The 27,637-nt window shown below is 43.2% G+C and overlaps 1 protein-coding gene across 3 annotated transcripts; it reads right to left on the reverse strand.

The window, feature by feature from the left end:
* Positions 1–479: 479 nt before the first annotated feature.
* Positions 480–25,214, reverse strand: BCL2L14 (BCL2 like 14). 3 transcript variants are annotated; one of them, XM_030539360.1, is made up of 7 exons: positions 24,956–25,214; positions 15,766–15,894; positions 9,740–10,162; positions 5,536–5,703; positions 4,314–4,384; positions 2,743–3,015; positions 480–1,742 (listed from the first exon to the last, which is right to left on the reverse strand). In XM_030539360.1, the coding sequence occupies exons 2-7, from the start codon at positions 15,797–15,799 to the stop codon at positions 1,701–1,703; spliced, it is 1,011 nt and encodes a 336-aa protein (XP_030395220.1). In that variant the 5' UTR covers positions 15,800–15,894; positions 24,956–25,214; the 3' UTR covers positions 480–1,700. The 3 variants fall into 3 exon arrangements, with proteins under 3 accessions (XP_030395220.1, XP_030395228.1, XP_030395236.1); XM_030539368.1 differs by lacking the exon at positions 15,766–15,894 and having other exon boundaries at positions 24,956–25,213; XM_030539376.1 differs by lacking the exons at positions 15,766–15,894; positions 24,956–25,214 and adding an exon at positions 21,472–21,495.
* Positions 25,215–27,637: the final 2,423 nt, after the last annotated feature.

Here is a 27,637-nt window from a genome sequence, read left to right on the forward strand (position 1 = left end):
ATGGGTGGATATTTGTCAAGCATACACCAGATATTAGGTGATCTATGTCTATGGCCTGTCTTATCAGAAGTGACTAATGAGTGAGTGTGTCTAATCTGAGATGCCACAAAGGCAGGGGTAGGGGGACTGATTGTAAGAAAAATAGCAAAACCCTCTGCCAGATCCCTTTAAGATGTGTCAAATTAAGCACACAGTCATTTTGGGAAAACTGAGGCCACATGTAGCCAAGGCTAGAGCCAGAGTTTGTTACACACCATCTCCAAGATTATTAGAAAGATACTTGATCCCTGCTGATTCCTAGTTATTGCTCAAAGACTGGCATATTTTAAATGGAGAATTAAAACTCTTCTTGTGCCTTTAATTCAGATTAATTGGATTTGTAGAAGTTAGCATGTTCTTTCCTCCACTCAACATTTACAGCATCTCCTGTGACTACACTGAACAGAGAAGAAGGAGATATAATGCAAGGACAGCTCAGAAAAGAAGGTAAAGACTTTTAATGAAGTGTAACCATTTGCCCATGGAGAGTCATGCCCGGAACTCCAGGATTTTGCAGCTTCTGCCAGTGTTCCAAATTCTCTCTCTTTCCAGTTAAAAGAATATCAGCCATGTGGGCTATAGCTCAAGGAACAGTATTGGGAATGGTTTCACTGGCAGTTGTAGTCTAAATGCTCCACCCATGTAATTTATTCTTTCCAGTACAATGGTTGGAGGCAGGAGGCATAATTGCTCATTCTCAGTGGTCAAAGTTCCAATTCAGGTTACTGAATGTTTCATCAGAAGTTTTTCTAATCTACCTTTTAAACAGGGAGCATCTCTCTTTCTCCAGGCTAATTATCCTTACTACTCAAAAGACAAGTTAATTTTCTGAAGCCTTCACAATACTAGTATTTTCTGGACTACTAGCCAAATTAATGCTTAGGAGGACAACATGGCTCCAGAGAATTAAAAATATAGTAGAGCTAGGCCAAATTAAAAATATCTCTGCAAAGGGGTCAGTGGTTGGTCTATGTAGAGAAGACAATGAAAGTAAAGAACTAAGAGTCAAACAAGAGTAGCCTTCCTCACCTCCTAGTCCTCCCCTTCTCCCTAAACAACCCCAAACCCTTCTACTGAAATCGTTCATTCATAGGATCCAACTGGATAGGGAGATGGAGAGAGAGTTGACAGCACTGTATACTGCGTGAGCAGGAGCCAATATGATTGTAAGTGGTGAGATGATAGCATTAAGGGCCAGCTTCTGAAAAGCACTTGTGGCACTTAACATGCTGAGCTCTGTGGGAAAAATCTGGCCCCATCGGTGGGTTCAGAGCACATGAAAATCTGGCCTTGAAGCTGTAGCTCAGTTACACTCAGGTATTTCTTGGCATGGATTACACACTGTGGTATTTGAACCTTAAGATAAATCCAGTCAAATGTTTAAAAAGGCATCTGAAGTCATGTTAGCCATGAGCCACAAGGTGGCATTCTATGGCCAGTGAGGTGTGTGCTCACTGAGAAAAGTAGCTCGTCTTGTTCTCCTACATATTGATTAACATTTCCACCTTAACAGAAGGCTTCAAAAAGAGTGATCACACTTCCTTCCCTTGGGGACCTTCAAGTCACAGCATTCTTCTCTTCTACCCTCCCCTCTCAAAATCACTCTGGCATTGGATTGTTGTCAAGCTACAGCATGCCCTGGAGAGTGGATCCGCTCAAGTTTATTCTACTTCTTCCTCGTCCAATAATCCCAAGGCATTTTCCTGCAAGAGAAGGAGAGAAGAACTTGGTAAAATAGGAGGTGTGACCATAACCCCTTTTCAAATGCTGTCAATGGGTGCATCACAATAATGGATTCCTCCACTGCTGACCTGTGAGACCATCAACCATACGTCCCCACATGCTAGCAATCTGAATTGATGTAGAGCAGTGGTGGGCAACCTGCAGCTCCCATTGGCTGGAAATGGTGAACTGTGGCTCCTGGTAGCTGCAGGCAGCCATGCCTGTGGACAGTCAGTCAATGTAAACAAACTGTCTTCCGGCCTGCCAGCTGATTACCCTGACAGGCCACAGGTTGCCCACCACTGATGTAGAGTCTAGAGCTGCAGTATATTTATACAGCATTACAGTGAACCACACTGCTTTGCAGAACACAGAATGCCAACGTCCTTTGCCTGAGGAGTTTTCAGTCAAATTCAGACAAATGAAATGTGTGGATCAGCAGCTTGGGAGTGCACAGAGGCATTGCTGGGGAAGGAATCGGCCTAGGAGGACTTTTCAAAAGTGGGCTCTAAGGAGGCAGCTGAAAGAGGAGACATGCTGTTGGGGGCACAGAAGTGGGAATGCATTCCCTAAGGGACAGCATGGAAGAGGGCATACCCTGGAGACCTAAAATAGACTAAGGATGCATTCAGGACAGAAGATGTAGAGAACTGGGACTCTACAGGGTCAGAGGGCCATGCTAGTAGGTCACATTACAGGGTTAAAGGACTGTGTCCCAAATCCTCAAAAGGTATATAGGCTCCTAACTTCCACAAATTTCAGTGAGGATCTGGACCCCTATGTGCAAAGACTGAGATGTCTTGTGTCAGGGGATCACAAATAAGAGTCTGTCAGGCCATGTAATATTAGTTCCTGACCACTCACATCCTCTAAAAGAGGTATTTAAGTAGTACAATTTTCTAACATCTGTTTTCAGTCCAAAAGGATGTTCGTTGCACATAGTTGTGCTAGCCTATCATTCTAAGGAAACATATCTCATACCCATCCACCATGGTTCTGAATCCAAGGGCTAAAATGTTCTTTGAGGTACTTTACTCCAAACCCCAGGACCATGTTCATAGGATGGTTGTCCACAGCTGTAAGTCTGGTCGTAACTTCCATCACAAAGGCAGCTTTAGTGCACTGTATTTTGCCTTCTGTCTCCCTGGTAGAATCTCCTGGGATTTCCTTCAGGTACTGATCAGTGAGTTTCTTGAAGAAGGCATAGGAGAGCATCTTCGTGATGCAGTGATAGAAAGTTCTGTCCTCTTTTATCTGAAAGAGGAGGATAACTATTAATCCATTAAAGCCATTGTCAAATACAGAGTTTTACTAAGGGGAATCTAGTGCTTAGAAAAGTGAAATACACCCTAGTGTCTCCAAGGAGTCTGCATTCAACATATTCTTTATTAGACCACACAAGAGCACATCTCTCTAGAAGTCTGCATTTTTTTGGCTTAGAGCCTGATCCTGCAAACTTACCCATGAGAGTTATCAAACTTTACTTTAGTCACATAGTCCCATTGACTTCAGTGAGGATTACTTGCATGAATAAAGTGTGTGCAGGATTGTACTTTCAGGTTCAGGGTCTAACATGTCCTCCCTCTAGTGATTGGTTTATGTAGAGTACAAGAATCTACCACCACCACCAGCTCCAGGAGTTAAAGTGGTAGAGACCTAAGCTTTCAGTGCTGAAAATCCCAGCCTCAGCTCCAACTAATGAATTCATGCGGGGGCAATTTATACAAGCTCAGGCTAGAATTTTCAAACATTAACTCTTAATTTAAAAGATTTCCCCATCACCCCTATAAAGTTATAGAGAGAGTTTAACCTCCCTGGGCAGGGCCAGATTTAGGGACAGGCAACCCAGGTGACCACTTAGAGCACCAGAAGCCTGGCGCCCCTTTTGTTGTTCGCAACAAAAGGGAAAATAGAATGTTTGAAGTAAAATGGTTCAAATTTTGATGTTAGTACATTTCAGTTCTTCTTAAAATTAAGAAGTTTCTATAAGCTAAGAGGAAACACAATTTTTTCTTTGCTTTTATACAGAATGAACAGATAGAGATTTACAGATCTATCATGAAAATGTATCATTTTATATGATGGGGATAAATCATGCATGCAAATTGTGCACCAGAGTCATGAAATGGGATACAAAGGCAATTAAAAAACAAGGCATTCAAAAGTTTAACAATTGGAAGGAAGGGGGCACTGAAGATGCTCCTTATCTGGGGCACCTTTTGGTCTAGGGCTGTCCCTGAGAACTACTCGTGTGCCAAGCTTAATGCTGAAAGGGGAGATTTTCAAAAGCACAAAAGGTGGTTAGATGTCCAACTCCCACTGAAATTCAATAGGAACCAGGCAACTACTTTCTTTTGTGCCTTTGAAAATCTTAAAGCCCAAATCTTAAGATGTGAGGCCTCACACAGAAAAGCCTCAGTCCAAATCATGGAAGTTTTTCATGAAATCATGAAACAGTTTTGCAACCTTAATTATAGCATTCACTACCGGCAAACATATAATGAAACATACACATAGCTGAATGCCCATTAAAAATGTGTGTATATTATTACCGTTTCTTCCAGTTTATCCCCTGATTGTCTTAACAATGCAACTATCGTTTCTATTATCCTCTCTTCTTCATCTGGAGTGGGGGGGGAAAAAACAATTACTTTCTCCTAGCAGGATCCAGGTGGCAGACTTAAAGGAACTAGCTCATTGTCCATACCACATAGAGAATGATCAGCTTTGTAAGAAAACAACTCCCATTTTGTGGCTTGAACAGGTAAAATTATATGACAGACCTGTATGTAGGTTTTGGGCGGAGGTTTATAGCACAGTCTGGAATAGGAGACGTTCTTTGTCCGATATGAGTTCCAGCCATTTATTATGCTGTATAGAGTTTTGCTCCAGTCAGGGAGTGGGGCTGGGGTTTAATCCCTCAGTTATTCTTGCTTTCTTCAAGGAGCATCTGCTATTGGAGGCAAGAGCCTGAGGTGGCTAGTGGGACTACAAGGCTCCACCCCCCAAGTCAGGGGCCCTCCTCTGAATGAAGAGAGAGCTCTGAAAACCTCCCACCAAAAGAGAGAGAGAACCCCACTGAGACTGTGAAAAACAAATGATCCAGATATATAGTGTAGCCAGTGGATCATGCAGTCAGTGCAGTCACCTTGCAGAAGGAGACAGCAACCCTCATAAAGGCAGCGTGGTCCAGTGAATAAGGCACTGGGCTTGGCATTAGAAGACTATGGATTTATTCCTGGCCCTGCCTTCAGCATGATCCTCGGCAAGTCACTTCTACCACCTGTGCCTCTGTTTCCCCACCCAGGCTCTCTGTCACATTCGATTCACACTTCAAAACGTTCAAGAGCTTTATTAATTTGTATTACAGTAGCACCCAGAGGCCCCAACTGAGAGCAGGGCTCTACTGTATGCTACTAAGGGTTTGTGCAGGAGCCAGCACGTGGGTGCCTGATTTCAGCCGGTGTCCCTAAGCGCTAATGTAATACAAATACATCAAACAACAACAGTGGTAGGAGGGGTCCCTGGAACTTGAATAACCAGAAAATGAGCTCGTTTCTTCAGCACAAGCCTTCCCCAATTACAGTTATACAGTATCCAGACTGTAGCTTGAAGCATAGGATCATGCACTGAGTAGTTGATGCAGCTGACAGTGGGGGGGTTTTTTACCCACAAAAGCTTATGCCCAAATAAACCTATTAATCTTTCAGGTGCCACCAGACTCCTTGTTGTTTTTGATAGTTTCACTGCACTACCTCAGTCAATCAATCTTACCTTTTTCACCTCCCTCTTGCTGAGGGAATTTGAGCTGTCCACCATCTGCCTCTAGACTTGGAGTGCGCTCTAGTGCTCTGAAACCCACTTTCCGGGGAGCTGAGTGTGACCTGGCATTAACTATCTTAGCAAGTTGGTCTGCAACGTGGAGGAAATCCTTTGCCTCACCTGGAAAAAAGAAATTCTGCTGGTTAGTCCCTCAATCAAGCTCAGCTCATTAGCATTCACAGAACCCTGAGGAGGAAGAACAGAACAAGATCAAGAGGCACATTTCCCTATCACAGAGTCTTGCTGCTCTTCAGGGTCAGGTGGCTGTAATTAGGAGTGGAGGGGAATGCTAGACACCCATGATACACCACACACTTTTTCCATTATCTGAACAGTAGCTCTCCCAGCAGAAGATAGTATGTGATATTCACTGGTTACTGCGCGCCTTTGTACCTCTGGAGACTACTGCACATTAGAAGATGAGATTGCTTTGCTCTTTAGGTAGGGTGACCAGACAGCAAGTGTGAAAAATCAGGATGGGGCATGGGGTGATAAGCACCTGTATAAGATAAAGCTCCAAATATTGGGATTGTCCCTATAAAAATCAGGATATCTGGTCACCCTATCCTTAGGATAGTGGTTTTTAGAGCTGGTTGTATTGCGATATTGTAAATGGCTGGTTCATCTATGCCCAATCGTATAAAACACTGTGGTGATGGGGTTTAATAAAAGACAATCTCTCTCTCTCTCCCCCACGCTGGGAGTTCTGTGTTTTGTCTTGTATGCGAAGAGGCTGGAGTGGACAGGACCATTAACAGAGCCCTTTATTCAGTGGCCGGGCTTGCTGTATGCTACACACACACTGCTGCAGCTGTGAGACTCTATCCAGGACCTTTGTGATCTATAAAGATCAGTGTGGGCAGTCAGCCCAACAAGGGCTCTCTCATACCAACCGAGTGGGAAGTTGCTGCTGAGCTTGTCCAAGCTGGAAGTTGCTCTTTCCTGCACTCAGTCCCTGGGAGCTTGGGACCTGAACTCTGATCCCGCAAGGGACACTTCCTGTGCGACCAGCAGACAGCCAGACCAGCTCCTGGATGATCCAGCTCTGAAAAGAGCTCCTTTTATATCATTTTGCAAAGCTTGTCTGGGAGCTACTGAGTGCTCAGACCTTGGGGGGTATGCATGTGTGTGTGTGTGCAGGACAGAAATCAGGCCATTTATTCCAGTGCCTAAACATGAATTTAGAAGCCCAACATTAGGTACTCAGGTTTGGAAATGTTGGCCCCAGAGTTCAGACATCAGCTCAGCTATGATCTAGGATAGCGGTCCCCAACCTTTTTGGCTGGTGGGTGCCAGACAAAGGACTGTGGCACAGCGCTGGGGACCGCTGATCTAGGAAGACAATCTGGGACTGACATACAGATGATCACAGCAAGCACCCCGCTTTCCTGCGGGATGCCTGCATCCCGCATTGCTACAAGTAGCAGGTTCTCCTGCAAAAAGTGCATTCAGTATTTTGGGGCTTGGTACAGTAATCTGCTACCGTATTGGTAAAGCCTGGTTTTAGGACCAAACCCTACCTCTTAAGGTACTGATGGGGGAAACATGAAGAAAACAGCATTTGTAGTTGAGCTCACACTGCCATCTGCTGGTTGATTTCTGGTACCTTGAAAGGAATGTCAGATTACTAAAACAGGCCAACATGACCTTTCTTAATGTCTGGGCAGGAAATTAAAAAAAAAAAAACAAAAACGCATGTGGTGGGAGATAGCATCTGGAGGTGGGCAAATTATTTTTGCCAATGGAAGAGTCGGGTTAGGCCCACTTATCCACAAGGGTAGGAGGAGTAGGCAGAGAGCTTGTATCGATAGATGTAACCAGCTCTGACAGCTGGGTGACTGGTTGGGTGGCTTGTCCTAGATGCTTGGGAGGGGGTTTAGGAGCTGGTGGGGAGATTGGATTGGAGATGTGAGATGGGTTGTTTTAGGAGGCCCAGTATATATAGCAAAGGGGGAGAGGGCAGTGACTATAATCACAGGAGGTAATTTGGCCAATAATACTGAAACTGGGACAAAAGTCTTACTCTGAGTAGAACACGGGGGGTCACCTTGCAAGAGGTGGATGTACCTGGTAAACCAGGCCATCCTATCACCTAGCTTGACCCTTGTGCTCTAGGGCATGAGCTAGTTGCCCATGGAAACCCGGTGGAGTCTCATCAGCCATGACACAGCACCTTATCTAAGGGATGGCCTTTGGATACTTGGTGTACGATAAACAACTGATCATGGGCCAGAGAGTGGCCCTCTAAATCTGAGCATAGAGCTAGGCACCCTCCACATGCAGCATTCCTACCTGCTGCACAGAGGAGGGTAGGCTCAGCCACTTCTGTGGCATTGTTCCCTCTTCTCAAGACCCTAATGGAGAGCTCTCTGTAGGGTTGGGATCCCTAGGCCAGGTGGTAGACCTGCACTGGATGGGGGTGGGGCTGGGAATGTGACCCATACCTTTCAGGGGTCCCATGGAGATTCCTCAGGAGAAGGCACCTAACCAGTGGCTGTTTTACCTTGCCCTCTCTCTTCAGCAGGGGACCCCTTTTAAGAGGGATTCTGCAGTAATGGTGCTGCTGTGGGAGAAGTTAGAAAAGCCTTGGTACAGTGTTTCCATTTCAGCTATGATGCCAGGGAGCAGAGGATACTGGGGGTGCAGAGCCAGCACATGACCTTCTCAAACAAATTAGGGAAGTACAACCTAGATGCAGCTACAACAAGATGTGTGCATAACTGGTTGGAAAACCATTCCCAGAGAGTAGTTATCAGTGGTCAGTCAAGCTAGGAGGGCATATCGAATGGGGTCCTGCAGGGATCAGTTCTGGGTCCAGTTCTATTTAGATAATGGCATAGAGAGTACACTTACAAATTTTGCAGATGATACCAAACTGGAAGGGGTTGCAAGTGCTTTGAGGGATAGGATTAAGATTCAAAATTATCTGAACAACCTGGAGAAATGGTCTGAAGAAAACAGGATTAAATTCAAAGTACTCCACTTTATAGGAACGAACAATCAGTTGCACACATAGGAAATGGGAAATGACTGCCTAAGATGGATACTGCAGAAGATCTGGGGGTCATAGTGGATCACAAACTAAATATGAGTGAACAGTGTAACACTTGCAAAAAAAAAAAAAGCAAACATTCTGGGAGGTATTAGCAGGAGTGCTGTAAGCAAAACATGAGAAGAAATTCTTCCTCTTGACTCAGCACTGATTAGGCCCCAGCTAGAGTATTGTGTCCAGTTCTAGGCACCACATTTGAGGAAAGATGTGCACAAACTGGAGAAAGTCCAGAGAAGAGGAACAAAAATTATTAAAGGTCTAGAAAACAGTCTGAGGGAAGATTAAACAAACCCAATATTTTCAGTCTGGAGAAGAGAAGACTCCGAGGAGACATAACAGTTTTCAAGTACAGAAAAGTCTGTTAGAAGGAGGAGGGATAAAAATTGTTCTCCTGAACCTCTGAGGATAGGACAAGAAGCAATGGGCTTAAATTGCAGCAAGGGTGGTTTAGGCTGGAGATTAACCACACTGACAGTTAGGAAAATTTTCCTAAACATAAATTGCCCAGGGAGGTTGTGGAATCGCCATCACTGGAGATTTTTAAGTGCAGGTTAGACAAACACCTGGCAGGGAAGGCCTACTAATACTTAGTCCTGCCTTGAGTGCAGGGGACTGGACTAGATGACCTCTCCAGGTCCCTTCCAATCCTATGAGTCTATGAGGAAAACTGCTTGAGTAGACTCCATGGATGGATGCCCTCTCAGCCCTCTCTTTGCTGATTTTACCATAGGAGACTGCAGTCTGGCCCACATCAATTGTTTTTTCAAAAACTACTCTTCATTATATTCTCTAGCCAAGTTCAGGGAACAATAAGCTAGTGTTTGGAAATGCAAATCTGTGCAATTGTATAATTATGGGAGGATATTTATGGCCAGTGTATAGGTTCAGAGTGTGGAGACTAAAAAGTATATTACCAGTGTGAATCTACTTGTTTAGGGAGCAGGACTGGCAATTTTTTCCCCCACAGCTGGCATGAAAGAATATATTAACAAGTAAAAGGAGAAGGGCAGTATTAGCAGCGATCAATAAGCTATTTAAGAGAGAAATAGAAACTAGCATGAAGAAGGGACTAGAGACAGAAAGAGAAACTATTCAGGCTCCCACCTTCTGATATCTGGAGTGCCAATGGCATTTTTATGCCATACCCATTCACAGTGTCTTGGTTCGTGGCTAGCACCTCTGGGCCCTCCTCCCTCTCTCCTCTGGCACAAGAAAGCAGCAGGCGTCGCCAGATGAACTTTTTCTTCTTTTGCTTTTTACGTTGGGCAGTGGGCCCTTTGTCCTGGATTGACAGTTCTTGGTGTCTCTCACCCTTCCCGGCTTGAGGGATCCCTTCCCTTTCCTCTCTCTCTGTAGATGATCCTTTCAAGGTCTTCGCTTCCCTTTTCAGAAGTTGCCCATATTTACTCACGGACAGTCGTCGCTGGGCATATGCCATAAGAACTTTGTATTCCACAGTATCTTTATCCTCATCCTCCAGAGAGATCTCTTCCATGTTGGCGTCACTGGTTGAATTCATCTTGCCCCCTACAAGGGCAGATTCCTTGTTAGTCTTAATGGCTTAGGGAACACATCATTTTTCTTAATTCTGAATAATACTTCACATTGCTATAGAGCCTTTCACCAAAGCACCTTACAAACTTCAATGACTAAAGCCTCACAGTGCCCCAAAGCCAGAAAGGTTGAGTGGCTTGTCCAAGCAACTTTACAGATCTGGAAGAATGAGTGTCAGGGGGCAAGGAGCCACTACAGCATGCTCCCTCTCTCCCATTATTTTTTGTTGGCTTGAATTGGATTTGGCTACCCTAACATGGTTTTTGAAATATCATTCGGGCAAGGGGATGGTTTTTGCCAGAAACTTTCCATGTTATTGTTTCTAGGTTGATGCAAATGTACACGGTGCTTTACAGGAGGTAACCTTTGCCGCATTTCTGGGATAGCATTCCAATGGGGGCAAAGAACCTTGCTAGTTTTGACACAGAGCTTGATAAGTTTATTTAACGGGCTTAAAAAGATAGAGTTGTCTGGGATAGCATTGGATTGGACTTAGTGACCCAGGAAGCCCCCAAGCCATATTCCTATGCTAAGCAGAGTCCCTGATGCAAAGATCTTACAATCTAAAGGCACAAATAAATAGTTACAGTATAGTGAACAAGCAAAGTGGCACATGGTCACTGTTGAGGTGATGTTCCTGGGAACTGCTGAATTTTCAGAACTATTATGAAGGAGGACAGAAAGGAACTTGGTGGATGTCAAACTGGGCAGCAATTCCTAGCATGGGAGGCTTGGAGATCGGTGCGCAGGGGCGGCTCCAGGCCCTAGCATGCCAAGCACGTGGTTGGGGCAGCATGCCACAGGGGGCATTCTGCCGTAGCTGGGAGGGCGGCAAGCAGGCTGCCTACGGCAGCATGCCTGCGGAGGGTCCGCTGGTCCCTCGGCTCCACCGAAGCCGCGGAACCAGCGGACCCTCCGCAGACACGCCTGTGGGAGGTCCACCGAAGCCACGGGACCAGCGACCGGCAGAGCGCCCCCCGTGGCATGCTGCCGTGCTTGGGGTGGCTAAATGTCTAGAGCCACCTCTGTCGGTGCAAGAGATACCAGACAATTGGGAAGCTGTTAACTTTGGGAAGAATGCAGGGAACAGGAAAGGTTGTTATATTAATACTGATTCTCAAAAGGATGTGATGGAAGAAAAGATTTCAATTAACTAAAGCACATCCTGTGTGCAAATTTCACTAAATTCACATTTACCTCTGCTAGGTTCTATCAGCACCCCCCACCCCCAACTATAAAAAACTTCGTAAGAGTTGCCAACTCTTACTATGTTAAATGTGAGCCTCATGATCAAAAAATTAATCGCGATTAATCAGTTTTAATCACACTGTTAAATAAAATACCAATTAAAATTTATCAAATATTTTGGATTTTTTCTAGATGTTCATATAGATTGTATTCTGTGTTGTAACTGAAATCAAAGTGTATATTACTTTTTATTACAAATATTTGTACTGTAAAATGATAAACAAAAGAAATAGTAATTTTGAATTCACCTCATACAAGTACTATAATGCAATCTGTCGTGAAAGTGCAACTTACAAATGTAGATTTTTTTTTATGTAACTGCACTAAAAAAAAAAAAATACAGAACTTCAGAGCCTACAAGTCCCACTCAGTCCTACTTCTTGTTCAGCCAATTGCTAAGATAAATAAGTTTGTTTCCATTTAGGGGATATACTGCTGTCTGCTTCTTATTTACAATGTTACCAGAAAGTGAGAACAGGCATTTGCATGGCACTTTTGTAACTGGCATTGCAAGGTATTTACGTGCCAGATATGCTAAACATTTGATGCCCCTTCATGCTTCCACCACCATTACAGAGAACATGCTTCCATGCTGATGACGCTCATTAAAAAAATAATGTATTAAATTTGTGACTGAACTCCTTGGGAGAACTGCACGTCCCCTGCTCCATTTTAACTGTATACTGCCATATATTTCATGTTATAGTAGCCTTGGATGATGATCCAGCACATTTTGTTCATTTTAAGAACATTCACTGCAGATTTCACAGAACACAAAGAAGGTCCCAATGTGAGATTTCTAAAGATAGCTACAGCATTCAACCCAAGGTTCAAGAATCTAAAGTGCCTTCCAAAATCTGAGAGGGATGAGGTGTGGAACATGATTTCAGAAGTCTTAAAAGAGCAATGCTCCAATGCGGAAACTACAGAACCCAAAAGACCAAAAAAGAAAAAAAATCAACCTTCTGCTGGTCGCATCTGACTCAGATGATGAAAATGTACATGCATTGGTATGCACTGCTTTGGATTGTTATTGAGCAGAACCTGTCATCAGCATGGATGCATGTCCCCTGGAATGGCAGTTGAAGCATGAAGGGACATATGAATCTTTAGCACATCTGGCACATAAATATCTTGTGATACTGGCTACAACAGTGCCCTGAGAATGCCTGTTCTCACTTTCAGATGACATCGTAAGCAAGAAGCAGGCAGCATTATCTCCTGCAAATGTAAACAAACCTGTTTGTCTGAGCAATTGGCTGAACGAGAAGTAGGACTGAGTGGATTTGTAGGCTCTAAAATTGTAGATTGTCATGAAAGTTGAACTTACAAATGTAGAATTATGTACAAAAAACTGCATTCAAAAATAAAACAGAGACTGCACTTTGTACAAGTACTTTTAGTAGGTGAATTGAAAAAACTGTTTTTTTACAGTGCATGATACTTGTAATAAAAATATAAAGTAAGCACTGTATACTTTGTATTCTGTGTTGTACTTGAAATCAATATATTTGAAAAAGTTGAAAACACCATAATATTTAAATAAATGGTATTATATTATTGTTTAACAGTGCGATTAATTGCGCAATTAATCACAATTTTTTTAATCGCTTGACAACCTTAGTTTGTAGAGAAAGGTTTGAAAATGTGAACTCTAAAGGCTCCAACCAGGAAAGCAAATAAAAATGAACCCCATATTTGTTAGTTTTTAAAATCATGGTTTTTGAATGCTTGTGCTGGACACTACTGGCTGATACAGTGGTGCCTAGTTATTGTATCCTCTCCTCTGTTGGGGAACTGGTGCAGCTAGACACACACACTGTCTGCTGTATTTCAGCTACCCTACCCATTGTTGTTTATCATGCTGTGGTCCCTTTCAGCATGAAACACTCCATTACGCATGCTTGTCACTGGGCTTGTTTCCCTTCTGACCTCTATTAAATGCAGAGCAACAGGAACGAATGGAAGCAAATGACTGAACAGCAGCCCCGCAGAGGCCATGTGAAAATTTCTAACATAGTCCCAATTATTTGGCTAGGGTAGTCAGCTGGAACAATGGAGGGGAAGTTATAAGAAGTGAACCTCTTGCTTGCACAGGTACTATTATGGCTGGGTCATACAATGGCCCAGTTACACAGAATCTTGCAAGTCCTCAGTGTACAAGCAAGTTTTTAGATTTGGAAAAATGCTGCATTGCTGTTGGTTTATTCTTGTGGTTTCCATGTGGCTGCTGTAGGCAAGCAGCAAAGAAGTTTGCTTCCTGTTTTAATCTCTCTAACTAAAGTCAAATCTTGAGGAAAAGATGTTCCTTGGGAGGTGGGCAATGGTTACTGGGATGATTTCCTTGGAAAAGAGGGCTGGCCTCATGCTGATTGGGCCACCTCTGTTCAAGGACTGCTGCATATAGCATTAATTACACAAGTTATACATACACTATACCCTGACTCCATATCACAGATTTCCCCTCCCCTGGAAAGCTGATATGCAAAGGCCTCAGACTTCTGCTACTTCTTAGCAGGGACTGTGGGGGAGCAGGCAGGGGGAAGACGTGCATTGCCCCTTTAAGTACGCTGACCCGAGTTTAAGTACACTACTTTTTTAAGTAGATCAGCAAGTTGAGACAGCAGCTGCTGCCAGAAAGTTCCCTCCATCCTGATCCCTGTTGTGTTCTCCTCGCCCCTCACCCCATGGAAATGGGGATACAGGAGTGGGAGTAGGGGGACACCACCACAGAGAAACAGGAGCCTGATGGGAAACTTAGGGGAGCTGCCGGTCCACCCTGGTTCCAAGGCCCCATCCGCTAGCTCCAACAAGCTGCTCTTTCTGCAAGCAGTGGACAAAGCAGGCGGCTGCCAAACAACATTATAAAGGAGCATTGTGCAACTTTAAACGGGCATGTTCTCTAACAGATCAACGACATAACAACGAAACAACGTTAACCAGGACAAGGTTAAGTGAGGAGTTACTGTATTGTGTACTGAGGGCCAGATCTCCATTGGTGTAAAACCAGCATAGCTCCTTGGGCCAGGGGGTAATAGGAGCCTATATAAGAAAAAGACCCAAAAATCGGGACTCTCTCTATAAAATCGAGACGTCTGGTCACCCTAGTGGAGCTGTGTTCATTTACATCAGCTGAATTTCTAAATCTTCAACACCTCCATTGGGAACAGACACAGCAACATCGCTATGCGGGGGGGAGGGACTCAGTGGCTGGATTGCAGGCCAGAATGCTGTGCTACAAACAGAGGCCACAGTGGACCTGCTTCCAAAGCCAGTTCTGGCAGACACCAATCCTTTCTCCCTCGTGTATGGGAAAAGACCCTAGCCTCCTCATCTTTCCACTCAGTAATGGCAGATGGGGGCAGGTGCTGCCTGGGACACATGCTTAGAAAAGGTCCTGAAAGCATTTGTATTAGTCTGTCAATGTGCTTCTCTGCCCTGATAAGTCACAAAACACGATGTCTTACAGCAAGCTTGTCACCTAACATACTGCATTACTTTTTTCACCCAATACTTTTATCATTGACCTTTAACTAACTAAAAATGTAGCAAAGAAAAGTTAGTAGCTTAACTTTAATATCTCGTCTGTTATAACCTCTCCCAGGAAAAATGTCTGATACACTGTTTGAATTCCACACTGCTGCTGACATGCTAATAATTTCCTATTTCCCACATTCAGAGGTCCTACAATTGCCCACTGAAGTTAGACAAGCTTCCTTGTCTTTCTTCATCTTCCTCTGTACAACTTTGGTGGTTGACTCCTCACTGGCATGCAAAGTGTCCTTGAAAAGCCATGAGTCCCAGCTGTCCAATGGCCTATAACAGCCACCTCGGCGGCTAATGGCTTGCAAAAATGCAGGCTATTTACCATGTCGGCCAGGATATTGCCAGAGTCCCAAGGAACTCGAAGCATTTCACTGCTGCCCACTGTTGCCTTGGAGTTCTGTCTATGCAAGAGACGTGCAGAGTCCTCACAGTGAAATGACTCCATTAGGATAAAACACACAGGCAACTACCCTCCATGTATTGCTCTGTTTTAGCTTTATGCATGTGCCAATGTCTTGAGCAAGGATGTCAGGCTACAGTCACTAGTCAGATATGAACGAGGAGCAGCTTAGAAAGTACTCTGATGTTGCATTGGAGTTTAAGGGTTTTGCATAACCTTCCCAACCACCTCCGAGGACTGCAAATACCTAAATATTAACAACAGAGCTCCGCCTAAACCAAAACCACACATCCAAACAACCAGGAATTTCAGAAAAATGAGGGCGTAAACTTCAACTTGGGGCCAGTTCTAGCTTACAAACCTACAGTCCCCGTTACCTTACCCGGCTGTGGGAAGATGTTACAGCTCAAAATCATATTTCATTTTAGACCTTATGCTTTTCATCAGAGGGGAAAGACCCATTCCAGCCACTGCTTTGGGAAATTCCGAGCGTCTGGGAAGCCTTTAGAGTCTTTAAAGCAAGGGAAAGAGAGGTCAGTGCTGGGTCCTAAAACATTTAAATAATAATGCAAACCACAGAGAAAAAGAATCATAAAAGTTGGGGGGTGCGGGGGGGAGAGTGAGGGAAGAGGGATCAGATAAAACGTTTCTAGCCATAGTGTGTGTCTTGTGTGTGCACATGCATGATTTCCCAGGCTTCTGTGAACTAGTAAGTCATTTATATGCCACCTGCCCCAATTCTTCATGAACACCAAACACAAGAGAGAGAGTCACAGAAAAAGCCTCAATTGAATCTGTAATGTCTATGGGCTCAGGGTGGACCGTAACTTTGTGTTTGTGTGGGGGGAGGGGTGTTAAGATTAAAATCAGTTTCCTTTTTCAGCAGTGGTATGTTGCAATTTTAGGCAATATCTACTAGTACATTTGAAAATATACTACAATGAAATCAATACAGAAGAAATCTTGCTGTCCTCGACAGGCTTTTTTGGTAAAGTTGATTTCAATAAAGCATGCACTTGAGTGAGATCAAGCGGAAGACTCTGAACTATTTACTGGACAGAGATGAGGCAGTGGGATATAGGAGAAGAGAGGACACTAGTCCCTATCTGCACCACATTACAATGCCTACAAATGCTGCACCATGTCCCCCTGCGCACTGGCTGGGCTGTTTAGAAATGGGCTCTGAAGGCAGCTCTGAAGGACAGGAGTCGCTGAGTTTACAATAGAAACCGATCTGAAAACGCATCAGGAAAGAGGCAGAAAGACATCATCAGATAAGGAGCAATTAAAGCGGATGGAGAGGAGGTGAGAATTGCAAACACAAGTAAGAAACAGGAATGAAAGAAGGAATTCTAACTGTTGTAAGAGACTCTGAAGATGGGAGAGGAATGGGGTAGTCACAAGGGCCTGGTTCTCAGTTATCCCATCCCTGCGTGTGGGACAGGTATGCACACATGGCTGTAAAAATACCTTTGTAACTCCTGAATCCAGGGCTGGTTCTGAGTCCTGCCTGGCCACCAGTATAAGCAGCAAGATAATTTACACTGCTTCTCAAGGCTTCCAGGCAGCAAGGTGTGGTTGTAGGTCAATATTCTCCAGCCACATTACTTCCCTGCACCCCTTCCCACCCACTTCCCCTCTTATCCCCATTCCTGACACCTGCTGGAGGCAGGGATGACAAAAAGAGCCTTTGTGCCAGCAGGGGAGCATTAGGGGTCATTCCTGACCCTTTCAAAACTCCTTGCCATTACTAGTAAATGAGAACCAGGCACAAGTTCTGAAAAGAAATACTGAAGTGACAGTAATAATGTATCACAACCCCCTTTTATGGATGAGCCAGAAGGCTCTCCATAAGACTGTAATGCAAGGTTAATATGCCTATGCATTAGGATATCCTAGCAACTAAAGGCTCAGATTCAGGAAGCCATTAAAGGCTGCTATTGCCAAGTTGTCATAGCTACGACAGAGTCAGACAGAAGTGTCTGCAGAAGGGGAGATCACTGGGCCCTTAATGGAATGGATATTTTGTAGGGAAGCATTCACCTACTGTCAAACTCATATCATAGAACAACATTAAAGGGCTTTGCATATGCATCCTCCTACTTTTACAGCTGCCTCAGGGTTCCCAGGCTAAAACTCTGTATATGTTGAAATTCAATTTCTTTGGAGGAAGGGAATATTGACAGGGTCATCAGGAAGCCTGATCCTCAACTGGAGGGATGTGTCCTGGCTTCTGAGAATGACTGGAGCAATAAGATATGGTTAAAATGGGAGACAAGATTGCTCCCCAAGATTTGACAAGATGGCGGAGTTTCCTCCAGGGAAAAACCTAGTTACAAAATAATATATTATAAATAACCCTGCTGTCAGCAGAATCACAAGAGAAGCACATGGCAACTTCATTAACATGAGATGGCCAGGACCTCTGTTTCACATCCCTTTCAAAGTTGGATGATATATAATAGGCTATTTCTCCCCATTAGGGGAGGAGGGTCTAGAGAGGACTTCACCCTTTCAAATTCCTGCAAACAAGCTCTTATGCGCTTAGCAACTTTCATCCTGGAAGAACCTAATGTGCAAAAGAATCAGGACATTCACTAGCTCTAGGCCTGATGCAGCAGCTTTGCTTATGAGAGTAGCCCCTCTGAAGTCAACAAGACTATTTATGCCCTCTTGGCATAAAGGAAGTGAGAGTTTGGGGGACTCTTCAGGATTATCACCATCTCACAAGGTCAGAAACAGGAGAGATCTAAGGGCTATGGAAAGGATTGCAAGAGAAGTAGCATCTTGCATTACTTCTGGCCTAACACTAGGTTTCAGCACTTGGTTTCCTGAAGACAGACTCTCAGACTTTAAGGCCAGAAGGGACCATCATGATCTGGTCTCACTGCCTGCACATCACAGAACCTCACCCATCCCTATAATAGGCAAATAACCACTGGCTGAGTTACTGAAGTCCTCAAATCTTGATTTAAAGATGTAGAGTTACAGTGAGTACACCATTTACTCTAGCTGAAACCAGCAAGCAACTCATTCCCCATGCTGCAGAGGAAGGCAAAAAAAACCCTTAGGGCCTCTGCCAATCTGACTTGAGAATGTATTCCTTCATGACATGTCCTAGCACCTAGGGTATGTCTTCACTGCAGAGTTAACCTGAGTTATCTATGCTTGAGTTACTCCTCTTGAGTCAGCCTTGCTTGAGTCAGACCAGACATACTGCAAGATAACACATGAGGTGAGTCTATGCTGGTGCTATACTCACTCCTATATGTTGCTAGGACTTCTGAGAGGCACATCCCATAGATCTCTGTACTGCACTAAGATGTACTGCTCCATGAATTCTTTCCCAGTGAACTGTGCAAAAACTGGTCTGTTCTTTCTGTGCACATAGGGGGAAATACGGCAAAGTACTGGAGAGCTAGCAATGCTTGCTTGTGTCCACCCTACAGAGTAGCTGTGTAAGCAGCCAACTAATAGTGCTCCCTCGTGTAGTAGCTTATATCTCCCCCCAGTTGGCCAACCCACCTGAGTTAAAAACACCATGTCACCCCACTGTTTTGTGTGTGGACAGGACTGGAGTTAGGGGCAACTCTAATTATAACTCATCTTAAAACAGTGAAGCCAACCCCCTGAAGTGAGATGCCATATTCTCTAAATTGCTTTAGGCATCAGAAAAGTCACTACTGCAGATGGCAGGAAGAGCACCTAAATCCAGGTCTTGGAAGGTAAGTAAAGGAGGAAAAAATCCATAATTAGTTTATTACACTGTTTAGCTAAAAGTTTTAAATCTGAATTTGTGGTTTAGAATTGTTGTTTACAGAATACTTTCCTCTTCATTACCATGTCACTCTTAGACCATCACAGGTGGGCTCTGAACAGAGACTCACTCGGCCTGTTACATGAGAGAGCTCATTTCCCCAGGGACTGCTTTTAGATGAGAGTTTCTGAAAAGACGGCTTTTTAGTGTGTGTATTTGTCTTTACTCATGCTCAGGAATCCCTGATGGAAGCTGAAACCAGAACTAGTATATTATTCTCTAGGCTTTGCTGAAATTTAAGTATCTTGGAGGAAACGTTTGTATTGAGGATGATTTGGAGAGACCTGATATTGGCTCATTCTCAGTTTGCCTGGCCTTGTTTTCAAAGTTTCTGGAGTTCACAGGCAACTGAGCTGACACAATGTTCATCTCCCTCCTTTATTTTCCTGTAGCCTTTGTTTTTTATTTTACTGAAAAAGTGTCATGGCATTGTGGTGCTTCCCATGAACTGGCTGACATATTGTCAACCAGTGATATTGGGTAAGCATTGTTTCAAACCCCATGTGAATCTCAGCTGTTTTTTGTTTTTTTAAAAGTAAAAAGTTTCTAGCCATCACGATTACAGAGAAGCTTGGAAGCGTGAAACAAGTGCGTATTAGAGTCTGAAAGACAAAGGAAAAAGACAAAGAAAAAACAAACACAAAAAATCCCACCCATCAAATACTCCCCGCCCCCAGACTAAGATGTGTGTTATTTATAATTATTTTGGTATGCTTGAGTTTGGCAACAGTATGGGTAAAATTCATAGATTCTAAAGCCAGAAGGCACCATTAAATCATCTGTGTTGACCACCTGCATAACTCTGGCCATAGATGTCACCTAGTTCCTCCTGTATTGAGCTCAACAACATGTGTTTGGCTAACACGTTTTCCAGAAAGGCATCCAGTCTTAATCTGAAGACACCAAGAGACAGAAGATTCACCACTTCCATTGGTGTTTTGTTCCAGTGGTTAATCACCCTCACTGTTAAAAATTTGAGCCTTTTTAAAATTTTAATTGTTCTGGTTAACTTTGCGCCATTGGTTCTCGTTATATTGTTCTCTGCAAGATTTAATAGCTCTTTATTATCCAGTATTTTCTCTGCATGAAGATATTTGTGCACTTTAAACAAGTCACCTCTTGATCTTCCTTTAGATAAAGCTTAACAAATTAAGCTCATTAAATCTCTTGCTCCAACACATTTTTCCTAGACCTCAAATAATTTCTGTGTCTCGTCTCTGTATCTTCTCCAGTTTCTCAATATAGCTTTCAAAATGTGGACACCAGAACTGGACACAGTATTCCAGTATCACTCTCTCCAGTGCTGTACTCAGAAGTTTTAAAAAAAACAAAAACACCACCACCACACACCTTCATTTTCCTTCTCACTGCGCTCCCCTCTATGTCATGTTCCTTGGTAGCAGATATGGACTGGCCACAGAGCTTGCTTATAGCCACACCAGATGTGTTCATCACAAGATCCTGTGCCAGGTATGGCTTTTGGTATTTTACACATTTCCATCTATCCTGTAGATAAACAGTATAATCCACTCTAGCATCCATTACATAATCCATGTTGTTTGAATGGACCTAGTTCCAAAATGATCTACGCTGCTCTGTAGGATTACCTTCTCCTCATTGTTCTTGATGTGGAAATGATGTGTAGGCTTTGAGTCGTGCCCTGTTGCTGCACTGAAGTGTCAGGACAGGATAACAATATTTTGATTTGCCTTTCCTTTTATGGTGGTATGGTTGTGACTGTTTGGATCACAGAAACCCCCTTGGCAGCTGCCAAGCAATGTGCCAAGATTACTTCTATCCCTGTTTTCCCTGCCAGCTTAAGACTTCAGCACCCTGTCTTGTTGAGCCAGATGCTCTTGTCTACTTCAACAAAGACCCAGAGTCTGAATTACCTGCCCCAAAGCTGCAGGTTTACCTGAAAACAGCTCACAGAAGTGTGTTTGTTTTTAGCACCCAGATGCCCAACTCCCAATGGGGTCTAAACCCAAATAAATCCATTTTACCCTGTATAAATCTTATGCAGGGTAAACTCATAAATTGTTCACCCTCTATAACACTGATAGAGAGATATGCACAGCTGTTTGCTCCCCCAGGTATTAATACCTACTCTGAGTTAACTAATAAGTAAAAAATGATTTTATATAATACAGAAAGTAGGATTTAAGTGGGTCCAAGTAGTAACAAACAGAGAACAAAGTAAGTCACCAAGCAAAATAAAATAAAATGTGCAAATCTATGTCTAATCAAACTGAATACAGATAAGATCCTCACCAGTTCCAGAATACTCCCTTTTTACAGGCTAGCCTGGGTCCACAATCACTCACACCCCCTGCAGTTACTGTTCTTTGTTTCAGTTTCCTTTAAGTATCCTGGGGTGGTGGAGAGGCTCCTTGTTTAGCCAGCTGAAGACAAAATGGAGGGGTCTCCCAGGAGTTTAAATAGACTCTCTCTTATGGGTGGAGACCACCTCCTCACCCTGTGTAGAATCCAGTCACAAAATGGAGATTTGGAATCACATGGGCAAGTGTCATAAACAGATAGTAAGGGTTAATAGAACGGGAGTACTTCATGTCTCTTTTTCCTGTAAAGGGTTAGCAAGTTCAGTGAGCCTGGCTGTCACCTGACCAGAGGACCGATCAGGGGACAGGATACTTTCAAATCTTGAGGGAGGGAAGTTTTTGTGTGTGCTGTTAGTTTTTGGTGGTTGTTCTCTCTGGGGGCTCAGAGGGACCAGACGTGCAACCAGGTTTCTCTCCAATCTCTTTGATACAGTCTCTTATATGTCCAGAATAGTGAGTACTAGGTAGATAAGGCGAGTTAGGCTTATGTTTGTTTTCTTTATTTGCAAATGTGTATTTGGCTGGAAGGAGTTCAAATTTGTATTTTGCTGAAAGGATTTTTATTTGTACTTGTATACTTAGGCTGGGAGGGTATTCCCAGTGTCTATAGCTGAAAGACCCTGTAACATATTCCATCTTAAATTTACAAAGATAATTTTTACTGTTTTTTTCTTTCTTTAATTAAAAGCTTTTCTTGTTTAAGAACCTGATTGTTTTTTTATTCTGGTGAGACCCCAGGGGACTGGGTCTGGATCTACCAGGGAATTGGTGGGGAGAAAGGAGGGAAGGGGGAGAGAAAGGTTAATTCTCTCTCTGTGTTAGGATTACTTTCTCTCTCAGAGAGAGTCGGGGAAGGGGAGGGAGAAGGAGGGGGGAAGGTGAATTTTCCTTTCTGTTTTAAGATTCAAGGAGTCTGAATCACAGTGATCTTCCAGGGTAACCGGGGAGGGGAAGCCTGGGAGAGGCAATGCTGAGGGAAAGGGTTTACTTTCCTTGTGTTAAGATCCAGAGAGTCTGGGTCTTGCTGGGTCCCTGGGCAAGGTTTTGGGGGGACCAGAGTGTACCAGGCACTGGAATTCCTGGTTGGTGGCAGCGCTACAAGTACTAAGCTGGTAATTGAGCTTAGAGGAATTCATGCTGGTACCTCATCTTTTGGATGCTAACGTTCAGAGTGGGGAATTATACCATGACAGCAAGTCACATGTCCATGCATGACTCAGGACCTGCAGGCAGCAGTCATTACCCACATGCTACCTTGAATGTCCTCAGGTAGACTTCTTATGTGGATTGGAGTCTTCCAAGATCTTTTGTCTGTTAAGTGCTTCTGGACTGAGCACTTCATTTGCACATTCCTTTCCCAGGAAGTGACCAAAAGGGCTACTTGAAATCAAGCAATTATACAGCCAATGTTCATAACTCTGAACACACAAATGGTGCCTGCATACAATAGGATGAACATAACCAGTAGATCATAACTTTTACATGTAGCAAAACCCTATTCCAGTTATATCATACATACATTTATGAGCACCCCCACCCCATAAAGCATTATGGGGTACACTGTCACAATGGTGCTGTGCTGCCTTTCCTTTAGGACAGAACAGGTCTGTTTGGGAATGAAGGGTTTGTTTGTTTTTCCAGAGAAAGATAAATGCAAGAAATAGAGATTGTTATTGTATCCTTATGTAGCTGAATTACAGTAGCCCGTTGGGGCCCCGTTGTGCTAGGTGCTGTACACAGAGTTATCAATAGTCCCTAACCCAGATAAAGATAGATTAAAAAGTCCAGCTTGGATTTCTAGTCTGTATCTTATTGCTTCACTTCTCAGGTTATACAAGAAGCTTGGATAATTTACTGTAAAACCTGTTTTGAAAAACATACATAAGGCAGCGCAGGAAAAACTGACTAGATAACAGCCTCTCACTGAATTATCACATGCTCACACGTGCTTTTTTCTTTCAGTTCTGCCCCTGTTTACATGCAGATGCACTGTCTAATGTGACTGAAAGCAGAACTGGGCACCAGAGTTTTTGTTTTGTTTTTAAAGGGGAGGGCAGTTCTTAGATTTCTTTCAGGACACTCTCTCACTTATAAGCCCCTCCTCTGCCACCTTAAAAGCCCCCATAACATGCCAACCTTGGTCCTGCCAGTAAAGGAGAACTGGAAGCAATGCCACTGTGTATTCCTAGTGCGCCCACTGCTGTGGTATCTGAGCATTGCTTTTACAGTACCCTTCATCCAAGAATCTCAACCCAGTTTACAACCCAACATTAAGTCAGCTATAACATCCCTATGGAGGTTGGCAAGCATCAGCTTCCCCTACTACTGACACATAGTTGCTTCAGGATAGAACACAGCAGCTTTTTAGGGCAGGAAGTTAAGGACATCTTATCTAACCCCCAACTGAAGGGGTTATTTATAATTAACAAAAATTGAATTTCACCAGGACACTAAAGTTAAACACTCCTATTCTTATGCAAACCTCCACTGTCTCTTCAATGAGTCAGGAGAGAAATTGACATACAACAAATCCAGGCTACAGGACCACGCTTTCAGGTACTGTATATTCCTCACAGAAGAGGAGAAATTCCCTGCCTAGTTTATGGCTGTCCAGGAGGAACTTCCTGTACTCAGAGCTGAAGGGAAGGTAATAGGAAGGTCAGGGACTCTACAGGAGACTGACAGCTTAAACAGAACATATAAATTGACTTTCAATGCACTCACAAATGGCTAAGAGTTCATATTTATGCCACAACCAATACATCAAATCTTCAGCTTCACAGTGATTGTTAATTCCATTTTGGGGCCTGGTTTAGTGATTATTACTCAGAGAGAAGAATGAATCACCACTACTACTAAGGGGCAGGATTTAAAAGATTATTTTGGTTAGAGATGGAGAAATCTCTCATGCAATTATTGACCCAGCTGCAACCTGCGTAGCCTTTGAGATCTAAGCTGGTCTCACAGAACAAGGAGGTAAAGATGCACATTCTGGGTGAATCTTCCATTTACGTGAATTAAAGTCCTACACACAACAGGTAAACACAGCATGGATTGTAGAGGAGAACTTTGCCCTGTTTAGCTAGACAAACAAAACTTTCTTTTAAAGCACACTGAGTAATCTTTTCACAAGTTTTGTAAGCCAGCTGTGTAAGAGCTCTGAATATTTTGGTTCTAAAGATCCCAAGGGACTCCAGCTTTTTCCATTTCTAGCCCAATCATTTTTTTGAAGTATTGAATTAAAAGAACAAAATGGAACAGCTGTTTCACTAATATATTATAAACATGAATGAAGTTCACATATACAGCCCTTGACTGTTCAAACAGTGAGCAGTGGCCTAGCATAGTCTAACAGAAAACCAAGTGGAAGGGGACAAAAAGATCAGCATAAATTATTATTTTAGTTTTGTTTTTACCTTCCACTGAAGTTGCACCAACAGGCCTTAAAGTCTCTTGAGCTGAGCACTTCCTTATGTTTTTCCAGTCACTATTTCTTTTCCATTAAAACCAGTTGAGTCTTGTAATCTTCCTGGCTTTCCTTCAAAGAAAAGGGGGTAATATTTTTATTTTAAAATTTCAGCCTTTTGTTAAAACATTTGCTTATGTGCTACAAATAAGGGCAGAGCTGCACTTTAGAGAGTGTCCTTCACTTCCTTATCAGAGTGACTGTAGAAACTTGCCAATCTATATTAAGAGCAGCTAAGGGGTGGGGCTGATGTGCCCATGTGACTTTCCTTACATTAGGGAAGCAAAAAGTCTGTGGCAGCTACTGTGCTTTGGGGCAAACATTTGCACTCTTCTCCAGATGAAACACCCGTCTAATTCAATGGCCATGTCTCATCAATGTAGGTCAGATTGCACCACCATTTTGATAAAGTACTTCTTTTCATAATAATTTTGGGGATATTCCTACAAACTAAGAAAGAAGTGAAATAATTTTTTTCTTTTTCACTTACATTTATTCAAAGGCCACAGAAGATATTGATTAATCACTCTTAACAGTGACACACCATATTTCTCTACAGGTCTACACTGCTGCTGTAGCTCTCAGCCCAAAGTTCTAACCCAGTTCTCAGAAGTGGTTAGGTCCCCTGGACACAGAAATGTTTAACTGTGGTTATCATCATGTCAGGGATCTGTTGTGTTGTAACTGGGCCCCCTTACTCTATTGTGGAGTAGATGTGGGCCTAGTGCTTGTGAAAGGTGCTAACTTGACAGCCAAGGAGAATGAAATTCTGCATTTATCCACAGGACAGGTATAGTGGCAGTACAAGCTTTTCCTGCAGCTTTTGTGCCTCAGTTCTGATGGGGGAGGGGAGGCTGCTTTTAGAAGTAAGAGATTGCAGACTGAATTTCTCAGCTGAGACTAGAGTTGCCAACCCTCCAGGATTGCCCTGGAGTATCCCAGAATTAACATTGATCCCCCAGTGACAATTGAAAGCAATCCGGGAGATTTTAATAGGATATTTTAAGAAAACAACATATGTTGGGGGGTGGGGAGGGCAGGAAATCTCCCAGAATAACTTCAGGCAGAGTTGACAACCCTTTGAGACAGTCATAAGGAAGCCAGTTGTGAGGGTGGATTTTTGTGAGGTGGTGTCTTAGGTAATAGAGACTGGACTATGAACCCCGCCAATTCATTTCACATGTTTCGAGGGAATAAAATAGCTGTTGGGAGCACATTTCAAAATGCTGCTTTGCATTTGTACTGAATAGTACCTTCCAGTCAAATAACTCAAAGCCATTTACAAACATTCATTAAGTGGGTTGCACAATATGTATCGTAGATATTTACATATAGGTAAACTAAGGCACAGAGGATAGCTGATTTGACTAAGGTCACAAAGTAAGTCAGAGCTTGTCTACACTTAAAACACCACAGCTGCAGCAGTGCCACTGTAGGGCCTCAGTGTAGACACTACCTACGCTGATGGGAGGAGTTCTTCCATTGCCGTGGGTAATCCATTTCTCTGAGAGGTGGTAGCAGAAGTTCTGTGTACACAGGGACTTAGGTTGACTTAACAACATTGCTCGGGGGTGTGGATTTTTCACACACCTGACTGACATAGTTAAACTGACCTAATTTTTTTTAGGACAGGCCTGGCCTCAGCAACAGATCTGAGAATAGAACCTACTTTTCCTGACTTCTGCTTTTCTAACCACTTCATTAACCTGCTTCCTTAAGAAATAAAACTCACCATTTTTTAACCCTGCAATCTCTTAATCACACTTTATATCACCGCAAGACAAGAACATTCATGTGCTAATGTGTTTAGTAAGCTGTGCTAGCAAAACATTCCATATGCTGTGGCTATTATAATCTGTTGACTACATTGGTCTCAGGGCCAGCCTTTGCTTATTGGATCGTATGTTGCCATTATTACATGGGATTTATCGAAAATACTTTAAATGCCCCTCATCACTGTAATATGAACACTTCACAGTGGGGTGTTTTTTCTTCAGTCTAAGAATTTGACCTTTTCCATATTGCTCTTAACAATAAAACAATCTCTCTCCCCCCACACCTTACAACAGACTCACTTTGAACTTCTTGTCCACGTTCTCTCTCCCTGAGTTCTTATTCCTCAGACTGAAATCAGACTAAGTTCTTTGTAGACGTTCCATCTTGTGTTTGTCATGCCAGGTAGCTACTCTCCCTCCTGCACTTTACCTTGGCGTATGCCTGTTGGGTTTCTTGCATTTTCTATTTGCCTTTCATCTGAGCTGACTGTTTGCTCCAGCTGGCGCTGCCCCGTTCTTAAATGTATCCTGTGTCTTCAGCTCAGCCAGCCAAAGAACTCCTGAGGCTGCCTCACCCACAAATCTTTAAAAGGGAGCAGCTGGTGTAAATCAGGGTAGCTCTCTTCAGTTTGTGTGTTTCTCTTGGTGCCTTACCTTGATTTGCTAGGATTGCAAGGGAATGTTTACTTGTATAAAAACAGTGGTTTCTGTTGCCATTAAAAAAAAAGGCCTGAAAATATTCTGTTGTTGTGTTTTTATTTATACATGTCATACACAAGGTGGGTTTTCTGTGGTGGCTTGGAGGAGTTTGGGTGCAGGTGCCTCTTGTATAACAAAGGGTATTAAATAACTGTTCT

The sequence above is a fragment of the Gopherus evgoodei genome, chromosome 1, assembly GCF_007399415.2.
Source record: "Gopherus evgoodei ecotype Sinaloan lineage chromosome 1, rGopEvg1_v1.p, whole genome shotgun sequence".
NCBI lineage: Eukaryota > Metazoa > Chordata > Testudines > Testudinidae > Gopherus > Gopherus evgoodei.

Bases quoted from the DNA above. Each gene is read 5' to 3' on its own strand.
- BCL2L14 (XM_030539360.1), bottom strand. From the start codon at position 15,799: ATGATTTTGAGCTGTAACATCTTCCCACAGCCGG. The intron at 10,163-15,765 runs GTAAGGTAACGG...CTGCCCTTGTAG, and splicing joins TAACATCTTCCCACAGCCGG to GGGGCAAGATGAATTCAACC. The intron at 5,704-9,739 runs GTGGGAGCCTGA...TCTTTTTTCCAG, and splicing joins GGCACTCCAGATATCAGAAG to GTGAGGCAAAGGATTTCCTC.